Consider the following 24655-nt stretch of genomic DNA (forward strand, 5'->3'; position numbering starts at 1 on the left):
AAGGGACTCAGGGCAGGGGGTTGGGGTGCAGGAGGGGGTGCAAAGTGCAGGAGGGAGCTCAGGGCAGGGGGCTGGGGGCTCAGGGCACGGGGTTGGGGTGCAGGAGGGGTGTGGCAGGGGGCTCAAGCAGGCGGTTAGGGGGTTCAAGGCAGGGGATTGGGGTGCAGAAGGGGTTTGGGGTGTAGGCTCCGGCCTGGCGCCACTTACCTTGAGCGGCTCCGGGGTGGCAGCGGCATGCAGCGGGGCTAAGGCAGGCTCCCTGCCTGCCCTCGCCCTGTGCTGCCCCCCGAAGTGGCTAGCATGTCCGGTAGCAGCTCCTGGGAGGGGGGGGGGGCAGCAGCTCTGTTGCACGTTGCCCTCACCTGCAGGTACCATCCCTGAAGCTCCCATTGGCCGCGGTTCCCCGTTCCCAGCCAGTGGAAGCTGCAGGGGCGGTGCCTTCAGGTGAGGGCAGTGCACGGAGCCCTCTGCTCTCCCCCAGGGGTCGCAGGGACATGGTGTCGGTCTCTTCCGGGAGCGGCACAGGACCAGGGCAGGTAGGGAGCCGGCTTTAGCCCCGCTCCACCATGGGGCTGGCAATCCCGCGGGCCGGATTAAAAGCCCTGACAGGCTGGATCCGGACTGTAGGCCATATTTTGCCCTCCCCTGGGCTGAAGGATGTGTGTGTGCACACGTGTAGAGATTATATAGAAACTGAGGTCAGACAGGAACAGAGCAGCCTGAAGGAGCAGCTGAAAGCGCAGTGGCTGACCCTGGAAGAAACCTCAGAACAGGATTTGGGATCAGGGGTGCAGGCTAAAGAGTGCTCTTAGTGCTGTGAGTGAAAGAAGCTGTATCCTGCTATTTGATTCCCTCTGCGGTTCTGGGACACAGGACTTTGTACATTCTTTGTAAATAAACAAAGCTGCATCAAACAAATACCTATCAACAATTTCCACTCCCAACTAGAACACCTACAGGGCCCAAACTTTGATGAGCTGCTTAGGTCAAAAAGGGGCCACATGGTACATAGGCCTTAGGCTGGCCTTCTGCACAGTGATGAATTTAATCCATTATGCTGCAGTCAGTAGAATTACTTTTAAAGACTTACACTGGGGTAAATGAGCCATAACCCATACTATATTAAAGCAGCCAGGTGACAGCAAGCACATGAAAAGTCCTGCTAATTAGATTGCTCCTTGGTGAATTGATGTAAGAGGCAATGTGAGGTGGAATTCTCTTCTTCAGGACAAGCAAGCTTTAACTTAGACACAAGGCGAACTGCTTTATAATTTAGGTCTGGTGAGGGTTGCCACAAACTTTTTCATGTTTTTGTGAATCCTTGAATATTTTAAAAAGTAAAAGGACACCATGAGTCCACTCTCTCCTCTTTGAAGTTACTTCTGTATAATTAACGAGCTAGTTAAGGGCAAAAATTCTAGTGCCTGCACCTTTGTTCTCTGAGGTAAACAGCTATTCTGTGTATTTTATAAACACTTAAAAGGCATCCTTCAGACCAAGCAGGGAGACAATATATTGGAAAGCTTTATACTACTAATTTTCTATGACTCATGGAAAATACTAATATGCATCCTGTTTAATATAGCCAGTTAGTTATCTGATTGTTTTGGATGGAGAACATGCAGTAACCATTTAGGTTGGTCCTTTTAGTCTCGTTCTAGTCTTCTGAGATCTAGGAGGGTAGAATCCTTCAGATTTTGGAAGTATAAAGAAGGAAACAAAAACACTTCAGATGAAAACAGAGTTGCCAGCCATGGAGAATGGGCTTGTTGGGGCTGAAATTTCTCTCCTCCCAGGGCAATTGGGGGTCAAGAGATACAGAACAGCTCCCTTGATTCCCCAGGCCCAACTATCCATAGCATATCTTTTTGTTCCTCATCTCTGGTCTCTTCTCTCTTCCTTGAAGCAAGTAGTTCATGCAAAAAGGCTGAGCGCCCATCCCTTTATCTTGCCTCTTTCTCCCCTGTGGAGGCCTCACAGAATCTACTGCAGATCTGTAGTGACTGTAGACTTGGGTCAGAGTCTAGGCTTAGTGTGAAGTATAGATATACCCTGTAACCCACATAGCTGCTATATCTTCAGAATCTCTGAAACTAGTGCTAAGCTCCATATGTAGGGATAAGGGGCTCCTTTCTCTTACATAGGACAGGGCCAGGATTTGGCATTTACGGTCAAATTCTTCCTTTGTCTGCACGTATGTGTCTATCACTGAAATCAGCATAGCCCTGGCATACACATACAAATTCTAAATTTTCACTTAGCTTTTACAGCTTTCAGTCACACCCTGGATCAAATCGTTAGCTTGCCTAAGGCGGCATAGCTCTACTGAAGTAATATAAAATAGCTGTTTTGAAATCAATGGAGGTATGCTGATTTACAGCAGCTGAGATTTTTACCCTCTGCATATCCAAAGCCTGCTGCAGAAAGAAGAAAGAAATTAATAGAAAAAAAAAATGAAAAGCAAAACCTACTTTATTTGCATTTTGAAAACACCACGTTTTGTCTAGCATTTGTGTTTTTATATGTGAACATTTATTATAGTAACTAGAAAGTGTGTGTAATACTGACAGACCGGAAAGCCAAGCTCTGTTTAGCCACAGAGAATTTAGAGCACAGACAGTGGTAGTTTACACTTCCCCATCGATGTGCCCAAACACTGTTCTGAAGGACTACCGCAAGACAGGGAGGGTCCGTTTCTGCATTTCCATTCAATCACTGATCTCTCTATTATGAACACCAACTAACAAAGGTGGGAACTCTGATGCTATTTGTGATGTGAACACCTTTCGCCTCTGACAGCCAACTCATTTTACACAATCCAAATAAAAATGAGAAAGAGAATAGGAAACAGAATCTATCATCTGATCCTTCAGTCCCATGGTTGATACTGTCAAAGAAGTTGCATCAGTCTCTATATTATAAAATCTTATGTTGAGAGATTTAAAAATATTTTGTATCATTCACTTAAAATTAATTTCCTTTTTAACTAAAGTCTGCAGTAACAGCCCACCCCAGCACAGAGAACAGACAAGTCAAAAAGGTAATCTCTCAATGTGCATGCATTAGCTATCATTAATGAAATATATGCAAGAACATCCAGAGAAAGCTAGACACCTGAGTTCAAAAATGAAGGGAAAAACTATGCTCATCACATGGTGTTAGAAGCACCCTTGGCTAAGCTATGTTAAAAGTGGCAATGACGGCTGCCCTAAAGCAGGCTGTATGTTCAAGAATGAGGAAAGGTGCTATCTAGTCCCATGTAATCCAGAGTAAAAGAGGCAAACCAACAAGTAAAGAAGTGGCCCAGAAACAAGAGGCTGATACTGCATTACTCTGCACTAAATTCCAAGGGGTCACTTACCAGCAATATCCCAGACGCTGTAAGTGCACCCATATGCTATCCATGTCTCCCACTTTCACTATTATAGGATTTCATTTGACTTTACCTTAAAATTTGTAATGCATTTAAACTGCAGCAATCATCATCACACATATTGATAAAGGGATGAGGGCTGTTAGCAAAGGGTACTTGATTTGTAAGAATAAGTCAAATGATGAGTGAAATTAAAAATTATTTGCCTACCACTGAGAAGTCTCTACGGGCAGGCACATAACACAGATTAAAACATTATCTTCCCAGACATAGCTTATCTGAAAGATCCTACTATGAATATAACAGATTTCTTGCTTGTTTGTTTTTTCAGATTTTTGTTTTGAATAACTATTTTGGATACTGTCTAGACAGTATTTGGTCCTGCCATGCGGGCAGGGGACTGGACTCGATGACCTCTCGAGGTCCCTTCCAGTCCTAGAATCTATGAATCTATATGAAGGGTAAAACCCTTTTTACTTTCCTCTAGAATATCATTTCAAAGGACATTCATTTAACTGTCACTCTGCTCTGAAAGTTCATTGTGAAGCTTAACTCACCTACCCCAGTAGTGTGGTCTCCTTTTGGTCCAGTGTAAGAAGTGGGAGTTTGACCCCTCCTCCTATGCCAACTGCTTCGGTTTCTTCTCTTCTGGGTAAATGCACACTCATCCTTTTCAAAAGTACATTCTCCAGGAAAAGATGACCACATCTCTGCAGTGAAAGAACACTGAGTTACATCTGAAAATGTATGGTTGGATACATTACTTATATAATCTACTTTATCCATCCATTTACGGTGTCTCTTTATGCATAGAGATATTTATGATATACACACAGTGTATGAGAGATAGCTCCAAATTGGAACACCAGGTAAACCCCCTATTTTCACAACTTTGGATCCTACTCTGGATCTGAATTTCACAATTTGGACCCTTCTCTAACATATATTAATATTCTTTTAAACAACCCTGCTGTTCAGCGGATAGGTCATCTGCTTGCTGTGGCCCTGATCCTGCAATGGAATCTGCTAGTGTCAGGGCTGGCTCTAGGTTTTTTGCCGCCCCAAGCAAAAAAAAAAAAAAAAAACCTCAGAGAGCGCAAGAATGCCAGAATGCCGCCCCTGGAATTCGGCCACCCCAACCACCCAGAATGCCGCCCCTGGAATTCGGCCTCACCAAGCACGTGTTTGGTTTGCTGGTGGCTAGAGCCAGCCCTGGCTAGTGTAAGCCCTTCCACAACCCAATGAGCTTAATGTGCTCTGAGCATACATAAGGGACTGTACTAGTAGATCCTACCATAGGATCAGGGCCTATGTTATCTGAAGTCAAATGGAAAAGATTTAGCCTGCTGAGACCACAGTACAGGATTCTATGTTTCCTTTATTTCAGCTGATATCACAACAACATGCATTCCCTGAACTACTTTAGCTGTTTGGAATATCATTACATGATGCAGAAGAAATAGACAACCCAGAATTCAGATCCTGGCAGGAATGTAAAGGAGGAACTGCCTTTCAGGTATTCTGTTTTAATTTTTTATTCATGAATGTTTTAACTTGCTTTTACCCTAGACTCTCCCTTTCTTCCTCAACCGCTCTGTCCTGTTGGGATATTGCAGACCTTTTTGCTTGAATCAGCCATGAGTCCCAACATGTGAAGTAAGTAATCCATATAGGAATATCAGTTTAAGTATGTAAGGAGCATGGTATTGTCTGTGAAAATTCTGTCTAAAGTATAGTATAAGAAACATGTATTTAGTCATATACTGATTGGCTTTTATTGCTCCTTCTCCAAGCCACTTTCCCCCTTTTTATTCAGCCTGCAGGTGTGGGAAATGGGAGTAGTGCATACCCACTCCTAGCTTCTGTAAACTGCCCCTTATATCCTAATCAAAATAGCTCAGGATTAAAGTAAAACGATCATAAATACCAGTACAAAGGTTGATTCTGATTTTTATTGTAAAGCAGACTTTTAGGACCAAATTTAGCTCTGGATTAAGCACATACAGCACCCACTGGAGACAATGGAGTTAATCAGGATTTACTGTGGTGCCAAAATTTGGCCCTCACAGTACATCAGTAAAAGCAGCATTACTGCAGTACTTGACTGACATCCATGAACACCAGTGTTACAGCTAGCTATGGAATGAGAACTTAATATAATTTTGTTAGGAAAATGGACACATAAGAAGGAGTTTTATAGCAACGGCTGAGATTGGACAGTGGCTGTAGCAGAACAAAAACGGATCAGATTTCAAATGCACATTGTCTTACCAGTGGTTTGGCAGCTTCCCAGGCTCACTGATATGTCATCGAGTGCCACCAGTCCACAGTCCCAAAAGCTTTTGCACCAGCTCAAAAACACCACCTGCAATTTATGAAGAACATGGGTCTCAGGTTTATTTAGTGAAACCTGGCATTGTAAGCAGTCCTGAAATTTTAGACTTTTCTTTGTGCATTAATAATTTATTTTTTAAGTGTTGAAAATTTTTTCCCAATAATTTTTGTCATGTCAATGTGATTAAAACATTTAAATTAACTGATTTTTAGACATAAAAATATGTGTCAGTACCAATAGAATAATCTTTCTCCATTTAATTTTTTAAAGCTAATGATCTCTGTCTAAAAACAGATGCCACTAATTTAAAGTTCTCTCCACACACAGTTATGATTTTATTAAGGCACACGTCTTTATTAATATAGGAGAAAGAAAATCTCTAAACTTGGATCTCACTTCATGAAATTTCCTCTGCAAAAAAACCAGCACAATTTTAGATTGTTTTCTATTATACTACCGGTAAAAGAAATTTTTCACCCCAAGAATGGTTAGAGTTGAATCAAAATATGGGCAAAAAGGCATATTACAGGTTTGACAAGATCCATGTTATTCTACAATTTCTGAAAATGAGAAAATATAATATAGCCAAGAACAGAAGGTTCCCATGATTACATTCAACTCTGATAAACTGAAAAATTGCATGCTGTATTCTGGTTTTACAGTCTAAAACTCTAGCATGCAGTTTGGTTTCATGCAAACCACAATATTATAGTGACTGTACATATCACTCTAGAGCAGTGGTCTCCAAATTGGGGTGCGCAAGAGGATCCTTGGGGGTGCAAGGCAGGAGGAACGCTTTTTTTTTTTTTTTTCTTCGTCAGGCGGGAGTCTGAGCGGCTTTTTTTTTTTTGCTTCGGCATGGCAGCGGGTGCGTGCTCAAAATTTTTTTACCGATAGGGGTGCGCGATCAAAAAAGTTTGGAGACCACTGCTCTAGAGCACTGGGATTTTGAGTTTTCCAGATAGTGTACACAATGCTCTGGTGCATTTAGCCAGCAATTCAGGGGCAGAAGCAGGCCTCAATGCAGGGAAACTGGCGTTTCCAGAAGGTTGCTGTAGAGCTGGCACAGAAAGGGACTCCATATCCCTCTGAATGGAGTTTCCACTTACTTCTCATAGGCCAGTGCAGAGGTTGGGGTTAGATGGGGAAAGAGGTATGACTAGTTGGTCTATAATTACATAAATCCAATGATCACAAACTATCAACTAAGAAGGGTTGCAGCTCTTATTACAAACAACTCAGGGACCGTAATAGCAGCTGTAGAGATGCTGACTGGCTGTTTCACACCATGCTCCCCCCTCCCCCCCCCCCCCACACACACACGCTGAGTGTTCCAGTGAGAATGCTGCTTGAGGACAGTACAAAACGGCACTGGCATGATTAGCAAGAATAAAGACATTGGGAATTTTAAAAAAATGTTATGGATGCACTAGGGATGTAAAATGTTAACAGGTTAACCGATAAGCATGAGTCTTATCAGTAAGGTATTCCAGTTAACATTTAAACTCTGCTGCAGGATCCCGGCTGTCACGCTGCCCCACACCCCCACCTGGGGTCCCAGCTGCTGCACCCTCCCCCCCACGCCCGGGGTCCCAGCTGCTGGCCACAGGTCCCGGCTGCCGGCCCTGTGCCCTGGTGCGGGGTGGCAATGGAGTCCGCAGCGCGGGGCAGGCAGACGGGACCCTGGGCGCCGGGCCGGCAGCGGAGTCCTTGGTGTGGGGCTGGCAGCGAGCGGAGTACCCAGGCGTGGGGCAGCAGGAGAGCCCCAGGCACACACGACGGCAGCCGGGACCCTGGATGCACAGGGCAACAGCGGTGCCTAATGGTTAAACATTTAACCGGTACCATTTTAATAGTTTAAACGTTTACTTTTTTTAAACGCTATGGGATGGCCACCAGAAAAGGCCCAGGTATGCTTCAAAAATAAAGACATACAGTACTGGGCTTATAGAAATTAAATTGCTCCATAAAATGGGATTCTCTACAAACGAGATCATATTACTATGCAGCCTGAGGTCGAAAATGCTAAGCATGCTCCATAGTGCCCATCTGGGTACTGAGAAGTGTAAGAGGAGTCCAAGATGTCCTATTTTGGCCAGGCATGAATTCTGCCATGAAAAATAAAGTATTCAAGTATGTAATCTGCAATCAACACAGCAAACAGAACCACTGAAACCATGTGAGATTTCTGATTGCCCTCGGATCAAGGTTGGTGCAGATCTATTTGAATTAATCAAGAAAATACAAAGCTTATTTGCTGTACATATTGCTACAAAGCAGTAGATGGGCAAATAATAAAAATTGTGTATCTGACCATAACAGAAGTAATTTGCTGCCATCATTTTTGGGAAACTTTTCAAAGCTATTCCATTGTGATGAGACATGACTTAGTGGCTGCAGCCAGGTATGTTTCTCATGGCTGATTCACACTCCCGTACAAACTGTTAATCCCTCATTTGAAGCTGCACATTTGAAGTTCCCTGCTCACTTACAATTTTTGGCTTATGCTGAAAATTAGTTGTTATAAAAAACTATGTATATACTTTTAATCACTTTTCACTGTCTTTAACAGGACCTGTGGTGCCTGCTAATATAGTTGTTAAACAGGATAGTGCCAAGTTGCTTAACTATGTAATATTTATTAAAACCTGCAAATGCATTATGAACAGTCAGATAACCACAGTTAAATCTTAAAAGAATACATGAATTCAATTGCCTGGCACTGAGCAATTTTTACTGTTCAAAAGCATTTTATATTCAACACCCATAGTCCCAGCACTACGGATTGTTTATTTTCTGAATTGTTACAAACATATAGTTGTGGGGCATCACAAGTGTTCACAACAGCTCAATGCATAGTGGACTAGAGTAGGGTTCCAGTCTCTTTCTAATCATGCTTTTGAAACCTTTTGCTATGGAGATATAAAGTTTTCATCCTAATATGATTAAACAAATTGTAAGACAATTCTCAAGAAACAAGCACAATCTATTCATTAAAAATGCAGTTCCTTGGAATAATTGACACAATGACATATATAACCACTATGGCATATGTTAACATCTATCACTATAAAATAAAAAGTTCAGTGTGGATGACTTTTGGCTACAGAGATGGTCTTTTCATAAAACCCCCAAGCTCCAACTTCAAGAAAGTGGCATGTGAATGGATGAGTCCAGATTTTACAATTCTTAATAGTGAAACAATGTTTCAGCACTTTGGGCCTAAAGCTGCGCCCAATTCAATTTTTCCATTGACTTCAATCAGAGCAGGATTCCTTCCTGACCCCAAATCTGATGATGAGTATGACGCTGAGCATGTCAGCAAGACAAAAGAGCCAGGCATCTAGGAAGAGGATTTTCTGTACCACCTCAGAACACTTGCCCTATGATCCATCTCTAGGTGTGGCCACACTCTGCCGCTTCAGAGGAAGGCAAAGCCCACCCCTATTCCTTCCTCAGAATACATCTGGCCAATTGTGCATTGGGGGGGAAAATTTGTCCTGACCCCCGCAGGCAACAGGTTAATGCCCTGAAGTGTGAGATTTGATTATAATCATTGTCTTAATACAGAGCTGCATGTGTTATGAGAATGATGAGGGCAATGCAAGCAATCCTGTTCTCCCCATGGCCCATAAAACAAGGGGATGAACAGAGAGACTCTTAGATTCAGACTCTCAAGGCCTGAAGGGACCATCCAGCCTACTCCCCACCCCACATACATAGTCCGTACAATTTCTCCCAGAAGATGAATTAAGGTGCATCTTTTTTTAGAAAGCATAATCTTGTTTTAAAGATTCCAAGCAATGGTGAGTCCACCACCTTCCCTGGTAAACTGTTTCAAAGTTTAATTCCCTTCCAAAGGATGCTACAAAGTTGCATCGTATTTCAAGGCTAAATTTATTTAACTTCAACTTCCAGCTATCAGATCTCCTTATGCTTTACTCATCAAGGTTGAAATCCCCACCCCACTCTTATGCTCAGATCTCTTTTCTGTGTGTAAGCACCTATACACAGCAATCAAGTCCCCACACTACCTTTTCTTTGATAAGCTGAATACGGGGAGCTTCTTAAACCTCACTTCATCAGGCTTGTTTTCCAGGATCTGACTCACTTTTGTGGCCCTCCTTTAAACTGACTAGTATTTCCACATCCCTCTTCAACTGCAGACACAATAACTGGACACAGTATTCTCGCAGTGGTCTTACCAATGCTATGTAGAGAGGCAAGATCACTTCCCTTGATAGTCCCCTTTTTTACATCCACAATTAACCCTTTTTGCCACAGCATTGCATTGAGAGCTCATATTAAGATGCTTTTCTTTGATGATTCCCAAGTCCTTCCCTGAGTCACTTTTTTCAAGATAGAGTCTCACGTCCTACAGGTATAACCTGCATTCTTGATTCCCAGATGTATTACTTTGCATTTGGTTCTATTAAGAGGCATTTTGTTGGATTGTGACCATTTAACCAGGCAATTCAGATTACCCTGTAAGAGTAACCCATCTTCCTCATTATTTACTACCCCACCAATCTTTGTGTTGTCTAAAAACTTTACCAGCAAAGATTTTCTATCATCATCTAGGTCATTAATAAAAATATGAAATAGTACTGGACCAAGAACTGATCCTCGGGGAACCCACTAGAAACAGCCCTGCTCGTTGATATCTTTCAGTAACAACTACATTTTAATATCGGTCAGTGAGCCAGTTTTTAATCTATCTAATGTGTGCCCTGTTAATTCCATATAATGCAAATTTTTAATCAAAATGTCATGTGATACTAACTCAAATGCCTTGGAGAAATCTAATTATACTGTATCAAAACAGTTGCCTTTATCAACCAAACCTGTAATCCTGTCAAAAAGAGACAACAGGTTTGTTTGACAAGACCTACCTTCCATGAAACCATGCTGACTGGCATTAATTATATTTTTCGATATACAGTTACCCATTAGATCTCACAGAAAGCAGTATGATGTAGTGCTTTTACAATAGGTATTGGCCAGTCAAGGATTTAACTGAGTAAGTACTCAATTCTTCCCCCAAAAGATCCATTTATTTTAGTTCAGGCTTTTAGCTTTACCAAGCAACAAAGACTATCAAATGTGCAGTTCTGTCCCAGTGTCTGTATGTGTAACTTTAACCTTGCTAAATTCTACCCTTGTTTTTTGAGGTAGTGAATGACATGCTACTGCCACATGGCTTAATGTTTCCATGGCTACTTTGCTGGCTTATGCTCAGGAAAAGTGGATTTTCCAACACAGAAGTAGCATAATGCAGTGTGTGAAGTTATCTGGTGGTCTCTTGGTGTTTCTGAAACCTTCCTTTAGTTACATTCCTTGTGCCATTGTGAGGAATGGGGTAGAAGACATTTTTCTTTACCAGATCAAATATATACACCCCTTATTTGTCCCTAACATCTTTAATTGTAATTTTGGCCCATTTAAGCATGCTTGCAGCTCACCTGTCAGTTGGATGGTATCAGTATGTTTTTCAGTCTTATTTTCATTTCAGGTTTGGCCTCAAAATCTGTCCTTCATACTGCACCTAGCTCAGTGGTCACCAATCGGTCGTCACGATCGACTAGTCGGTCCTAGAGGATCTCCCAGTCAATCATGATCTCTGGCAGTGCAGTGTGGTTGCCGCTAAGGCAGACTCTCTGCCTACCCCGGCCCCATGCTGCTCCCGGAAGCAGCCAGCGCAGCCCCGCGGCCCCGGGGGTGGGAGGGCAGGAGGTCTCCCTCTGCGCGCTGCTCCTGCCTGCAAGCACTGCCCCCCGCGGCTCTCATTGGCCGGGAGAGCTGCAGGGGTGATGCTTGCAGAGAGGGGCAGTGCGTGGAGCCACCTGCCCCTGCCCCAGGGGCACGTTGGCCCCTTCCGGGATCGGTGGGGCCGGGGTAGGCAGGGAGCCTGCCTTAGCCTCACTGCACCCGCTGCCGACCAGGAGCCACTGGAGGTAAGTGCTGCCCGGCGGGAGGCCACACCCCAACCCTCATCCCTGAGCGCCCTCCCGGAGCCAGCAACCCATACCCCCTCCTGCACCCCAAGCCCCACCCTGAGCCCCCTCCCAGAGCCCCACCCTGAGCCCCCTCCCAGAGCCAGCACCCCAAATCCCAGCCCTGAACCCCCTCCCAGAGCCAGCACCCTGTACCCCCTCCTGCACCCCTACACTCTGCCCCAGTCCGGAGCCCCCTCCTGCATGCAAACTCCCTCCTAGAGCTTGCACCCCTCACCCACTCCTGCACCCCAACCCCCTGTCCCAGGCTCAGCCCAGAGCCCTCTCCCACACTGCAAACACCTTAGCCATAGGCGCCGACTCTGTGGGTGCTCTGGGGCTGAAGCACCCATGGAGAAAAATTAGTGGGTGCTCTGCACCCACTGGCAGCCAAGCTCCCCCCTCCCAAGGGCACCGTGTCCCCGCTCCTCCGCCTACCTCCCAGCGCTTCCCACCCAGCTGCCGCCGTCAAACAGCTCTTTGGCAATGGGCTGGGAGGGAGGTGGAGGAGTGGGAACCTGGCGCACTCAGGGGAGGAGATGGGGCCAGGTCAGGGATTTGGAAAAGGAGTTAGAATAGGGGCAGGGAGGGGGCGGAGTTGGAGCAGGGTGGGGGTGGGAGAGGGTGGGGCGGGGCCTCATGGAAGGGGTGGAGTGGGGTTGGGGCCGGGGGCAGAGGGGGGTCAAGCATCCACCAGCAGGAGCAGAAGTCGGCGCCTATGCCCTTGGCCCCAGCCCAGAGCCTGCACCCTCTCCCTGCCCCAGCCTGGTGAAAGTGAGTGAGGGTGGGGGAAAGCGAGCAACGGAGAGAGGGGGGTGATGGAGTGAGCAGGGTGGGGCTTTGGGGAAGGGGCAGTGCCTTGGGGAAGGGGCAGGGTAGATCATGGGTTTCCCTTAGATTCAAAAAGTGATCTTGGGCATAAAAAGGTTGGAGACCACTGACCTAGATGATGACTGATTGTGATCAAATTGAGCCTTGCAATATTTACATTTATATTAATTTTGACTTAATTTCTTTTCACAGGGTAATTCTTCCATAAGAATTAATGCATGCCATAGAGGAGAGAATGAGAGGGCAGAGTGTTCAGCTCATGTTTTCTTTATTTAACATGACAGATGATGAACAATATATTTATTATGTCAGTCCAGAATTATTAAAATACCTCTTGAGTTTGTGTGCTATCCTGGAGGTTAAATTAGGAAACATTAATGGATGCAGTCAGTTGTTGCCAATATTATTGAAGTTAAAAAGTGCTTTCCTCCTTTACCTCTGCTTTTTGCAGTGAGTAATGGGAGATGCCCAGGACGTTATTCAAGCATCTGTTTACAAATCTTTGCATCAATTTCTCAAAGAATGTTTGATTTATGTTCCAGTGCTTATTTAATTTCCTTGGTCTACAGCATCAACAAAAATCAGTGATCAAGTCTTGTAATTTATCAGCCACGTATCAGTAATTGGTACAGAAGAAGACAACATATACATATTAAATAGAAAACACAAGCATGCAAGTAATGTGCAATGATGATTCAAAACTCATCTCTGCCATGATACAAAGTTGGGTTTTGGCTCACAGGTAATATTGAGTTAGGTTGAATGATTCCCCATTCTCTTTTACCTGTACCAGGAGGATTGAGGGTGAAATCTGTATTTATGCAGTCTACCTGCTCCTAAAAGGGGAGGGGAAATGGGAGGACCTGCTGTAAGTCTCTTTGCCAAGGAGGAAACAGGCCGTAACTTTGATCTTTCCAAGGAGAAAACACCTGACATAGAAGCCTGCAAAAGAAGCCTTAAGCCTAAAAGGAGCTAGGCAAAGGACCATTTGGGAGCCCTGCATGAAAAGGGCAAAGCTCTGAGAAACAGGAAGAAGATCCAGCCAGACCATGATGTAGAATAGGAAGCTGGGTTTTTCCTTTTGCACTGTTTGTTTACCTCAGAAAGGAGAGCTTTGGTTCAGGCAGAGAGTTAGACCATCCAATCAGACAGGAAACTGAGGCACTGGCACAATCTGAGGATGGGATGGTAAACCGTGCCCTGGCAGCAGGTTATGTTGCCAGAGACTGTCATGCAGTTTAACCTGCAGTATTGCTGAATATTTGATCGGAGCATAACGAAAACAGAGATTATAGTATAATTGCATTTTACAGCATTAAACACTACTGTACACTTTTGTGAATTTGACAATAAGTTTCAGAGAATGTTTTCAATTATGTTGCTGCTGAGCACTCCCTCTCACTACCCAGCAATAAGTTTCCCTAGTGTCAGTGGCTGTCCCCCAAGTTGATGACTTTGTCGCTGACCACTGCTTAGACTTTGGAAAACACACTGCTGTACAATGTACTCTGTGAAAATAATGGGATGTGAATGGCTGTTAAACTCAAATCCATTAAAGAAATCTGAACCAATGATTTCAAAAATTATCAAGGATTTTTAAAAAAATATTGTAAACCTATATGTAAACCTATGAGCAAGAAAAAGATGTTTTTGTTTTAAAACTTAAACTAAGTGTGGAGAATTTAAAAATATTTGGCATTTAGTCTCAATTTTTAAAACAGAATCTCCAAGTGCTGAAAAAATGTTAACAAATTAGCAAAGAAGGTATGAACTATTTCATTCTGCTGAAGGGCCCAGTCCTGAGAAGTGCTGAGCACATTCTGGAGAGTGCAGAATGCCCTTAATTCCCACTGAAGTTTAGATGAGGCAGTTCAGCCCCTCACCGCACACACTCAACATCTTGCATGCGTAGGCCCCTTAAGCTCAATTCCACTGAAGTCAATGGAAAGCCTGCCATTGACTATGAGGGGAGTTGGGATGGGCCTTACATTAGTAGGAATAATTATAAACTTTACATAGCGCAAAGAGATATTGATAATCTTGCCAAATCCACAAATGTTGCATTCCGATACAAATACAAATGTGCTAAGGTGTAATGGGCCAGTTCGTAACGTTTTCACAAAACAAAAGGTTGGGCCTGATTCTTTCCTCTGTTACGCTGGTTTTACGCAAGTGTAACTATGTTAAGATAAAGTTTCACTAGCATAAAACTAGTATAGCAAAGGGGAGAATCAGGCTGATTGGCTCAAGGCTTGTCTAGATTGAGAAAGTTGTGACAGTTTAACTTTAATAGGTTTTTAATCGAACTGGTGCAAATAGCTGTATGGACATTCTTATTTCAGTTTAACCCAGGTTTATTTTGGTTAGCTAAATTGATAGAAATTGATATAAGCTTAACTGAAATAAGTCACTCAAACCAAAATAAGAATGTCCACACATCAGTTTAACCAAGTTGGCTTAAAAATCACACTAAGTTAAACCAGTGCAACTTTCTCACGTTACAGATTACTCAGATAAACTGTGTATGCAAATGCTATGGATTGTAAAGAACAAAATAAATTGATCTGAAAAGCTGGTGCATATTGACTTGGGAAAGCCTGGTAACATCAGCTAGTAACATTTGGACAAATATTTCTGAAATGCACTTCTGTCCAAGTACAAATAAATTGCAGAAATGAAGAAGGGAAATGGGAAGCTCACAGAACAAATTAAAGCCACAGATTCTTACTGCCACATCTATATTCAATGGATTACATTATCTAGCAGAGAATGCTGTCTGTACAGAAAAGTAAATAGACTAATGATATGTTATGAGTCCCCCAGAGTCCTGCTAGATTTCCCATGTCCTAATATTATGAGTTTGTTCCCTCTTTAATGAAACTGTTTGGTTCTTAGATTTTTTTTTTTTTTTTTTTTTTTTGCGCAGGGGGAGGTTTTGCCCTTGGACAGAAGAGTACCGTCATATATCTCTGGCCACATCATTAACATGATAATATCACAAGCTGTGTTAGACACACACAGAACCTCTTGGAAAGCAATATTAAGTGCAGAGAACAAAACTGAGCAAGCAAATAAATGTCAGTTAAGTAGTGCAGAACAACTAGGCTGGCATAATGGGGATATAATATTCAATCCTCATCTAGCTGCTGTGATGAGTATAGGAGGATTTATATTTCCTAAGTTTTTAAATGATTATTTTCTTTAACAGTTTTTCTAAGGTGTTATTTTCAAAAGTGTATATCAAATGTCACAGACAAATGGGTATCAAATACTGATCACCATATTTTGAGAAATCTTACGTTATTTGAAATTTTAACCATGAATTCTCAGAATGGGATTTTCAATAGCTAAAGTTTTAGGGCCGTTTTCTTTGTTTTGGGGGCGAGGTTAGTTTCCCTGCTGCTTTAAGTTGCACACCCACACGTTCTCATGAAACAGCCATCACCCTTCCAGCTCAGAGACTGCATGGGAGTCCCTTTGAAACCTGACCAAAATATGCCTTAACTGAACATAGAAGTTACATGTTAAGTAGTCATCCGGCTCTATTCCCTCTTTCACTTGATGTTGGCTGGGGAACAGCCCTTTATAAATGGTGACTTCGCTGTGATTGTCCATGCTTTCATGACTTCCAAGACTGGATTATTTTAACTCTCCATATTTAGGTATACAAAGACCTTGACAAACTTTTTGTTAACCCAGAATACAACAGCCCAGCCCCTCAGCAACACCTGCCACCAAGTGAGCATCAGCTTGATGCTGTGTGTTCTACACTGGCTCCCCACAGCATACCAGGTCAGGTTTAAAATCTCAGTTCCAGTCTTCAAACACATCTGTGGAACTGGTCCAAGGTATGTTAGAGAGAATCTCCCTCTCTCTTTTTCCATGTTAATGATCTCCCCTGGTGGTTGTGTTTCTAAGGAACTAAGAATGAATCTATGTTCCCGTCAACTTAAAGGGTGAAGCTCATGAGAGTGGGAGACAGGGATTTCTCAGTGTAACAGTGTGGCTTGCCCCTTAAGAGCTAGAGGTCTGGGGCCAACCAACCATAGTTACCAAGGGGGCACACCTGAGCAGGGATCTGCTGATTCCCTTATAAATGGGTAGCAAAAAGGGGCAGAGAAAGAGTTCTCAGGGAGAACAGAATGAAGTACAGAGGCTGCTGGAAGTGACTAGGCTCCAGTAGAGAAACCTGGAACTTGGGGAGTGAGACTACCAGCAGGAAAGACCTGGAACGGACCCGATAAGGAGGTAAATGGATGGACTTGAGAATTTTGTTTTGAATGTTTGTTAATTTAATAAAGTAGAATTTGAGAAGGGCTGTGCATGGACAAAAGGATTTGAGAGTTATTGAAGAATCACCTTGAAAGAGAAAACTAAGATGGGGGGACTGCTTGCAGGGCTGCCCTGAGGCCATGAGGGGGTACCCTTGAGATGGCAGGCCTGTTGAAACTCAGCAATAAGGACAAGGTTTTAGAATTCATTCCTGGAGAATAGAATGATCACTAAATTCACTGCCCTCACAATGGTGTGTGAAACTTACTTGTTTGATTTTGCTTTCCCACAACTATAACTAAAACCAGCTCTGATGAAGAGCGAAGAAGGAAGAAGAGCAGAAATGTGAAGACAAGAAAGAAGAGGGAGGGGGGAAAGGAGAGGTGAGAAGAAGAAGAAAATAAAAACTCAAAGTGGCCTCTGCTATGCTGGGGGGCGGGGGAGGGGGAGAATTAGGTCACTGTTCTGTGAGTTTGGTATTATCTAGCCTGTGTGAATGGCTAGATAATATTAAATGTTAGCTTTTGAAAGCTGCTCAGAGGTTTGGAATGTTCTATCAGACCTAGCAGCCCTGCTTTAACTGGGCAGAATTGAGGCGAGTAAGTTAACTTGGGTTCAAAAGCTTCAATTTAATCTAGGGATGTAGAGTTTATTCTATGTTAAATAAATAAAATATTTTTTCCATGGTTACATACACACACAAATGTAAATTCAAGCTGTGTTGCGCATGTTTGGAACGCACTTATTTTAAGTGGATTTCCCCCACACACATCCCACCTCATTTAGTCTGAATCCACCCCGTCACACATTAATACTGAGATAACAGATTTGGAGTCAATTTCACTAAAATGAAATGCATTTCAAAGAATCCAAACAGCTCAATGTCATTTTTCATGCTACCATAAACAAAACCTTAATAGATGATGGGTTTGATCCATGCCCATAAATGCCAGGATCTTCCCTCTGACCTCCTCATCCTCACACTTATTCATAAGCATTGCAAAATTTGAAAATGGTAGTTTTTATGTACAGAACCATATGCACTTACAACATGAGCTAAGGACAGAGTAAGAAAGGGTAACTCTGAATTTCCTTCCTTTTCTGAGGTTAAGTCCATCTGTTAACATTATTCAACGTAAGCTTTGTATTCTATTTGAAGTATGTATATTAGAATTTATGACTTGCTTGGGTGATTCATATCCATCTAACATTTGGCATGGTACTTTCAAAATGCCACATTAATGCCTTCTGGACAGCGGCAAGTTTCCTGCTCACAGAATTCAAGCCAGCAAACTGCTCCCAGCCTCCAGTTTGCTAATTCAAAAAGAACCTTTAAAAATTATACAAACCAGGATCCTCAAAAGTAGGGAGCCTTTTATTAGTGTGAGACACAAAAGTGCTAGTTTCAACAGACAAATACCACTTTGTCCCCAAAATTCATCAGAATAATCTCAAAACATACCTTAAAAGTTTTGGGGAGTAATGTTTGAACTATACATCATTCCTTATAGTGAGGAGAAAGATGAAGGAAATATGCAATCAGAAGTTTTGTAACTATCATTTTCTGGCAATAGGAGTTTTATAACTTTCAAGATTCTCTGACCAAAGAAAGGAACAGTATAAAGATCTGAGTCTCTGACTTTATTTGCTATTAAGGGGCATCCAAGAGATTACATCACCAGAGACTGTTTGCTATTTCCACAGACACTTATTTAGCCAACCTACTAAGTAACAGCCGTCAACCAAAAGCTTGATCAAGCAAATTACCATGCACATTTAAAAGTTCTTACTTTTCAGTCTAGACTTGTTCTGTCTCAAACATATACATGCATCAACTATGATATATTTTATAAATAAAATATGCAGAGCTAGTCACAGTGCCTATTAAGATTGCCCATCTCCCATAAGACAAGACCCTGTTTTCAGTTGCTTATAACTTTGCCAAACTCTAACCATTTGGGCTGAAATTTTCCCTGCCAGGTTTTGGGGACTGGCTGGGCAAGAATCATAGAATATCAGGGTTGGAAGGGACCTCAGGAGGTCATCTAGTCCAACCCCCTGCTCAAAGCAGGACCAATTCCCAACTAAATCATCCCAGCCAGGGCTTTGTCAAGCCGGGCCTTAAAAACCTCAAGGAAGGAGACTCCACCACCTCCCTAGGTAACGCATTCCAGTGCTTCACCACCCTCCTAGTGAAATAGTGTTTCCTAATATCCAAAGAAGACTAGGTCTGGGAGAGAAGGAAAGATTGGGACGGGGAGTCTGGAGGGGTGAGGGTGGGACTTGCTGGGAAAGGAGACTGGGACTAGAATGAGAAGCCTGAGGAGTGGAGGCTGGGACAAGGACTTATGGATGAGGAAGACACAAGACTGAGATGTGGACAGGCTGGAGGGGATGCGGCAGAAGGGATCACATACTTGGGGGGAAAGGGCCAAAAAAGAGTCTATACCCCACAAAGTACTTTCCTCCATAGCCTGGAATGGAACCCAAGATTCCTGTGTCTCACCATTCCTCTGCTGTCAGCAAATATCTGAAAATCTACTGGCAAAGTGTGTGCCTAATCCTCCTCTAGAGCTGGTCCACACAGACGATAACCACCTATTCTTATCAGTTAATGTTAGTTCAAATGGCAGAGGTCTGGGTGATGGATCTAAAAGTTCCATCCCTGCTGATGACCGTGTGTCCATATGATGGCACATAATGGAGTTTGTTTCTTCAGTTTGCTTTTTATAAAAACTAGGAAATTATACACACAAATTGTGTAAAAAGAGCAGTAAAAGGTTTCAAAGCCTACCACTCAAAAGTTAGGAAATGCCAGAATTAAGGTGCCTATACCACCTTAATTTAGCCTTCTTGTGTGTCTGCATTATAGTACAGTCTTTAATTACTTGATGACACACGGGATGACCCCTGTATCATCCAGTGCATAGAATGGAGTTGCTCTGGGAATGAATCAGGATTGTATAGTAAAGGAAAATTACGTCTGTGGGGCCCCTGCTTGGTTTGCTGCAGAAACTAGAAAGTGTGCGGGTAAGGCAGTTGAATACTGCCCCGGAGAACTGGATTCTATTCTTGCCTCTAACACAGAGTTCCTGTGTGATGTTGAGGAATCACTTAAACCAGACTTATCACAGGTGGTCACTAATTGTGTGTTCCTCATTTTCTGGATGCCTAACTTGTAGAAGTGCTGAGCACTCACAGCAGCAACTGAAGTCAATTGGAGCTGTGCTTTGAATACATAAAGTGCTATGTAATGTAAGTACTCTGAAAAATCAGGTCCTAGGTGTCTCAAATTGGGCACCCAAATTTAATGGATACATTTGACCTTAATCTCTCGGTGCCTTAGTTTACCATCTATGAAATGGGGATAATAATATCCCCTCATCTCACAAGGGTGTTATGAAAATAAAGTCATTAAAGTTTGTGAAGCACTCAGATGCTATAGTGATGAGCACCATAGAAAAACCCATGAGGAAATTAATAATTCTGTCTTCATAGCAGGCTTTGAATAGTTTCCAGTAAATAAGGCCTGGGGCCATCCACTGAACAACAAAGAACAAAATATTGAATAGCTGCTCCATAAATGAGCACCATCCATTGTGTGTCCTGAGTGAGGCAGGGGTCCTGTCAAAAGAAATAGTATGTGATTGTGTAATTAAAGACTCTCATAATACATATGCATAAAGAGGCCAAATTAAGCAACCTTAATTCTGGCATTTTCTATCTTTAGAGTATTTGACTTTGCAACCTTATTAAAGTTCTTTTAATGTAGTTTTGTGTGTGTAATATATATTTATACACACATGTATACATATATGCCTTGTGAAAGCAATATAGATATTGTCTTCAATATGCTATTTGTCTAATCAAGAATTTGTAAAACTAAACTATATATGGCCATAGAGAGAACTGTAAAACAGTGGATTCATTATACAATTAAGATATTCTGTTTGTCGTTACTTATGCAGCAATAACAACTACTGCATCATTAAGCTTGCAACTTAGTTTCCACTATAAGCCCAATTTTGCCTTCCAATCAACAAAAAAGTCATATCAGCCTTAAAATGAGTAGGCTGAGTCTACGCTCAGGTAGGGTTTTTTCGCAATTTTAAGTAAATTGGTTAAAGAGTTCCTAAATTAGGACACCCTCAAAGTAGGTATTCTCCACAGCTCAGAAAGCTACCCCACAGTATCACTCAAAGAAAGGAGCAGAGCCAATCACAGAAAGCAATGGAACCAATCACGAGCAATTCTATCTGCTACTTGTCAGGAGAATGGACATATTAGCACTCTGACAGATCTACTGGTGCCAATCAGCAGAGTACTGTTCTCATCTATTGCATGGGGAGTGGTGTCCTAAACCTACATCACCACTGTGGTTTCTGTAAAGTTCCCAGACCTAAAATTAGATTGGCTGGAGTCAAGAAAATCTGAGGCCTCAAAATATCAGCGAAGTTAGCCCATGAAATCCTGCATTTGGGCACTCAAACTGATATTTAGTAGGTGCATAAAGCAGATGTCTCTGTCTTTGTGCCTGTCTGGGATTGGAGCCCACATATGAAATTGGGCATAGTCACTGTGTGTGTGTACCACACATACCGCCCCCCCCCCCCCACACACACAAGTATTCAGGGCTATATTTAATTAAATTGACTGTTTGCTAAAAAGAATGGCAATACCATGTGGCAGACTTGTGAAGACAGGACCATCTTAGGGTTCAAACAGCAGCATCTCATCTTGTCAAATTTTCAAGTCTGTACCACAACCTCTTAAAAGTTTTAAGGAGCTCTGTAAAAGTATTAATGTAGGTCAGGATCTATGACTGCCTGTCTCTGTCTCCTTCTGCATTATCATACTGTTCCTGAAGTTCAATTCCCTTCTACTACTGGTCACTTGTAGAAGCATCAGGCATTAACATTGTTTAAGTTTACTATCAAACTCTCAAAATCTAAAACAGAGTGTCATCCATCTTTTTCATACCGTGATCCAACATTCAGCCGCTCGCAACTGGTCCTCCTGAAGTGTGTCCCAAAATCCTTTGCACCATTTGCAATGACGTTCCAAGGGTATGTCTACACTACAGCTGGGAGATGTGATTCAGAGCTTGGGCAGACATATATATGCTAGCTCTTTTTGAGCTAGCTCTCTAAATATAGCAGGGCAGCCGTGGTGGCCCGGTAAGTAACTTGAGCTAGTCACCTGAGTAGAATCCCACCTGACCCCCTGTGTATACACTCAGGTGGCTATCCCGAGCTGTCACCATGGCCACGTTGCTATTTAACATGCTAGCTTGAGCAGAGCTAGTGTGCGTATGCCTCCCAGTGCTGGAAATCACACCTCCCTGCTGTTGTGTAGACAAACCCCAAGAGAGGAACCGTGATAACTGATGCAATGACTTCGAGGCTGATTTTGATATCTGAGGATTATCTAAGTCAAATTAACGTTGGGGGAAAAGAGAAAAGTAGTAGAAGGAGCGTGATGACCTGCTTGAGGGTTGGTGTGGATGGTTCTGAGTAAAAAACTTTAATTCACCTATTTTTGGTACAAACTCCAACCAGATTCCACAAAACCTTCACCGATGTCTGTGAACTTGGACTGATTTCTGGGTTCAGGTTGAAACTTGGTAGTTTTGACTAAGAAACTAAGACAAATTCAGCAGTTTGAGCAGAAATTTTTGCTTTTGAGGTTTTGGGCTTGTTAAATCTTGAAAATGAGAATGGCAGCTGCAAACCCCCTTCTAGCGGGGTAGTTACCCCGCTCCGGCCCTGAAGGGGTTAAAGCAGCCCTGGAGAGGGCTGTGGCTGGAAAAAGCAGCCACAGTTGGGGGCCATGCCCCAATCAGGCCATAACTGGCCCTATAAAAGGGCTGTGGGCTAGGAGCTCAGAAGAGAATCTCTCTCTAGCTTCTGAGAGAGAAGGACCTGGCTGCCGGGAAACTGAGAAGGGTACCTGAGGTGGAGCAGTGCTGGGGAAGGGAAGTGCAGAGGGAGCTGGGGAGCTCCAACCTGGTAAAACCCCAGGCTGTAGGCCTTGCTAAAAAGGGCCTATGAAAGGTACTGGGGCTACAAAAGTGTAATCTGGGAATAGGCGGAGGCAGCTGGTCCAACCCCCCTTGCCAGTGATGAGTGGTTTACAGACTGCAGTCTGCCCCAGGGAGCAGGGGTTAGATGGAGACTGGCAGTAGGTGGGGATAGAGGGTGGGGGTTCCCCTGGGAGGGGAGACCCAGAATGTGGGGCACTGCCAGGGGGCAGCACCCCAAGATAAAGGGGCACCGGGGTCTGGGAGGGACACGGGGGCCAGCAGCAGGTGAGACACCTGCAGAGGGCGCTCCGGGCTGGAAGAGCTAATTCCCAGGACGACCAGCAGGAGGCACCGTGCTGGTGAGGCGTCGCCCCGCCACACCCCATGAAGCAAAACTAAAAGTATATGTACATGGAGCCCATGAGAATCAAATCCACCGAGTTGCACGCAGCTATAGCTGTAACTCACAGACTAATATCCTCTGGAATAAAGTGAACACCGGGATTACTCAGATGGCAAACTTCTTGGGGCAGGGATTATCTCTTCATTATCCGTATGTAACGTGCCTAACATAATGGGGCACTGATCCTTGATTGATGGCCTGGAGGCACAACCTCACTACAAACAAATAATAATGGTAGGATAAACCTGCTAACAAGTGCCCTAAGATTCTGACCATCTGCTGCAAGCTGATTGCCCTCCACTCCATCATTGACTTCACTGGAAGCTGAAGACTCTCAGCACCTTGCAGTGCTGGGCCAAAGATGATTAACATTCCCTCTAGAAGGGAAGTGAATGAAAAATCTCCATCTACACCTTTGAGAAAAACAAACACAGAAGAAATGCTGGTTGTTACCTTGCAAGGCATAGGCTTTTTGAAGGTGATTTCAGCTTGAGTCCAGACTCCCTTTGGGGATTCCAAGACAGACCAGATTTTCTCTTGAACCACATGATTCTCCTCAAAGATATAAACAGCCAGGGTGTCGCTCATTTTGAAAAATCCATATACGGCATAATAAAACCGCAGACAATACTGCAAGTTTCCTGGCAGCGAGGGGCCATACAGACGTCCAATATACCCAGGCTGTGAGGTAAACTTTGTGTTCGCCAGCAAGTAATAACCTGTGAAACAGTGCAATTATTGAGTCTTTCTAATAAACAATTCACAAAGCCTATTCACAGGTAAAAGAAGCTTTAGTCATTTCAGCAGATTTTGGTGCTAATGAGAGTTTCCACTAGCAGGTTAATGAATTATATAAAGCCCCTGTTTGTAGTGCTCAAATCAAAATCCTAAATAAACTCCCTGCCGTTACAAATTTAAGACTGCACATGGCCAGATTCCAGTCTTCACTAGAGATCAACACTTTGTAGAATTACCTTAAAAAAACCCTCAATTTTATAGCATCCTGCTGGCTCCATTGGCAGCCTGACTCAATTTCAGGGCTACCACTCCCTTATCGGAAGAGGTAATGCTAGGGCACTTGGCACTTTATTCACTGCCAGGTCCTCACTGCATAGTTCATACAGAAGATGCAAGCCTCTCTGGTAGCTATGGTTGAATGGTGGTGAATGCTACACAAAAGGTTCCATATGAGCAGTGTCAGAAACCACAATGTAAAGGATATTCCCAAAACAACCAGATATCCTGAGCCCCTGCCTTGGAGAGGTAAGAGCACTACTGGCATGCAATTCTTGCTTTTTTAATCAGCAGGATGCTTGAATAGAGTTTATATTCATGTGCCTAACACCTCTCCTTATTAAAAAAGTTATGCAAAACTCCTGACTATTATAAATTCCTACAAGTAGTTCATTGCATGCTTTGAAAAACA

The 24655-nt window shown here is 43.2% G+C and overlaps 1 protein-coding gene across 2 annotated transcripts in view; it reads right to left on the minus strand.

Moving 5' to 3' along the window:
- The window catches only part of MAMDC2 (MAM domain containing 2), a 96862-nt gene that overhangs the window by 8141 nt on the left and 64066 nt on the right, over positions 1-24655 (minus strand). Inside the window, exons 9-11 of one of the 2 annotated variants that reach the window (XM_024211022.2) lie at positions 23683-23948; positions 5645-5738; positions 3931-4083 (exon numbers count right to left, since the gene is read on the minus strand). In XM_024211022.2, the coding sequence (XP_024066790.2) occupies positions 3931-4083; positions 5645-5738; positions 23683-23948 (513 nt within the window). The remainder of the gene's footprint in view (positions 1-3930; positions 4084-5644; positions 5739-23682; positions 23949-24655) is intronic. The other variant, XM_024211023.3, reaches the window with a different exon arrangement.

Source organism: Terrapene carolina, unplaced genomic scaffold, assembly GCF_002925995.2.
Source record: "Terrapene carolina triunguis isolate 2854851 unplaced genomic scaffold, T_m_triunguis-2.0 Scaffold113, whole genome shotgun sequence".
Lineage (NCBI taxonomy): Eukaryota > Metazoa > Chordata > Testudines > Emydidae > Terrapene > Terrapene triunguis.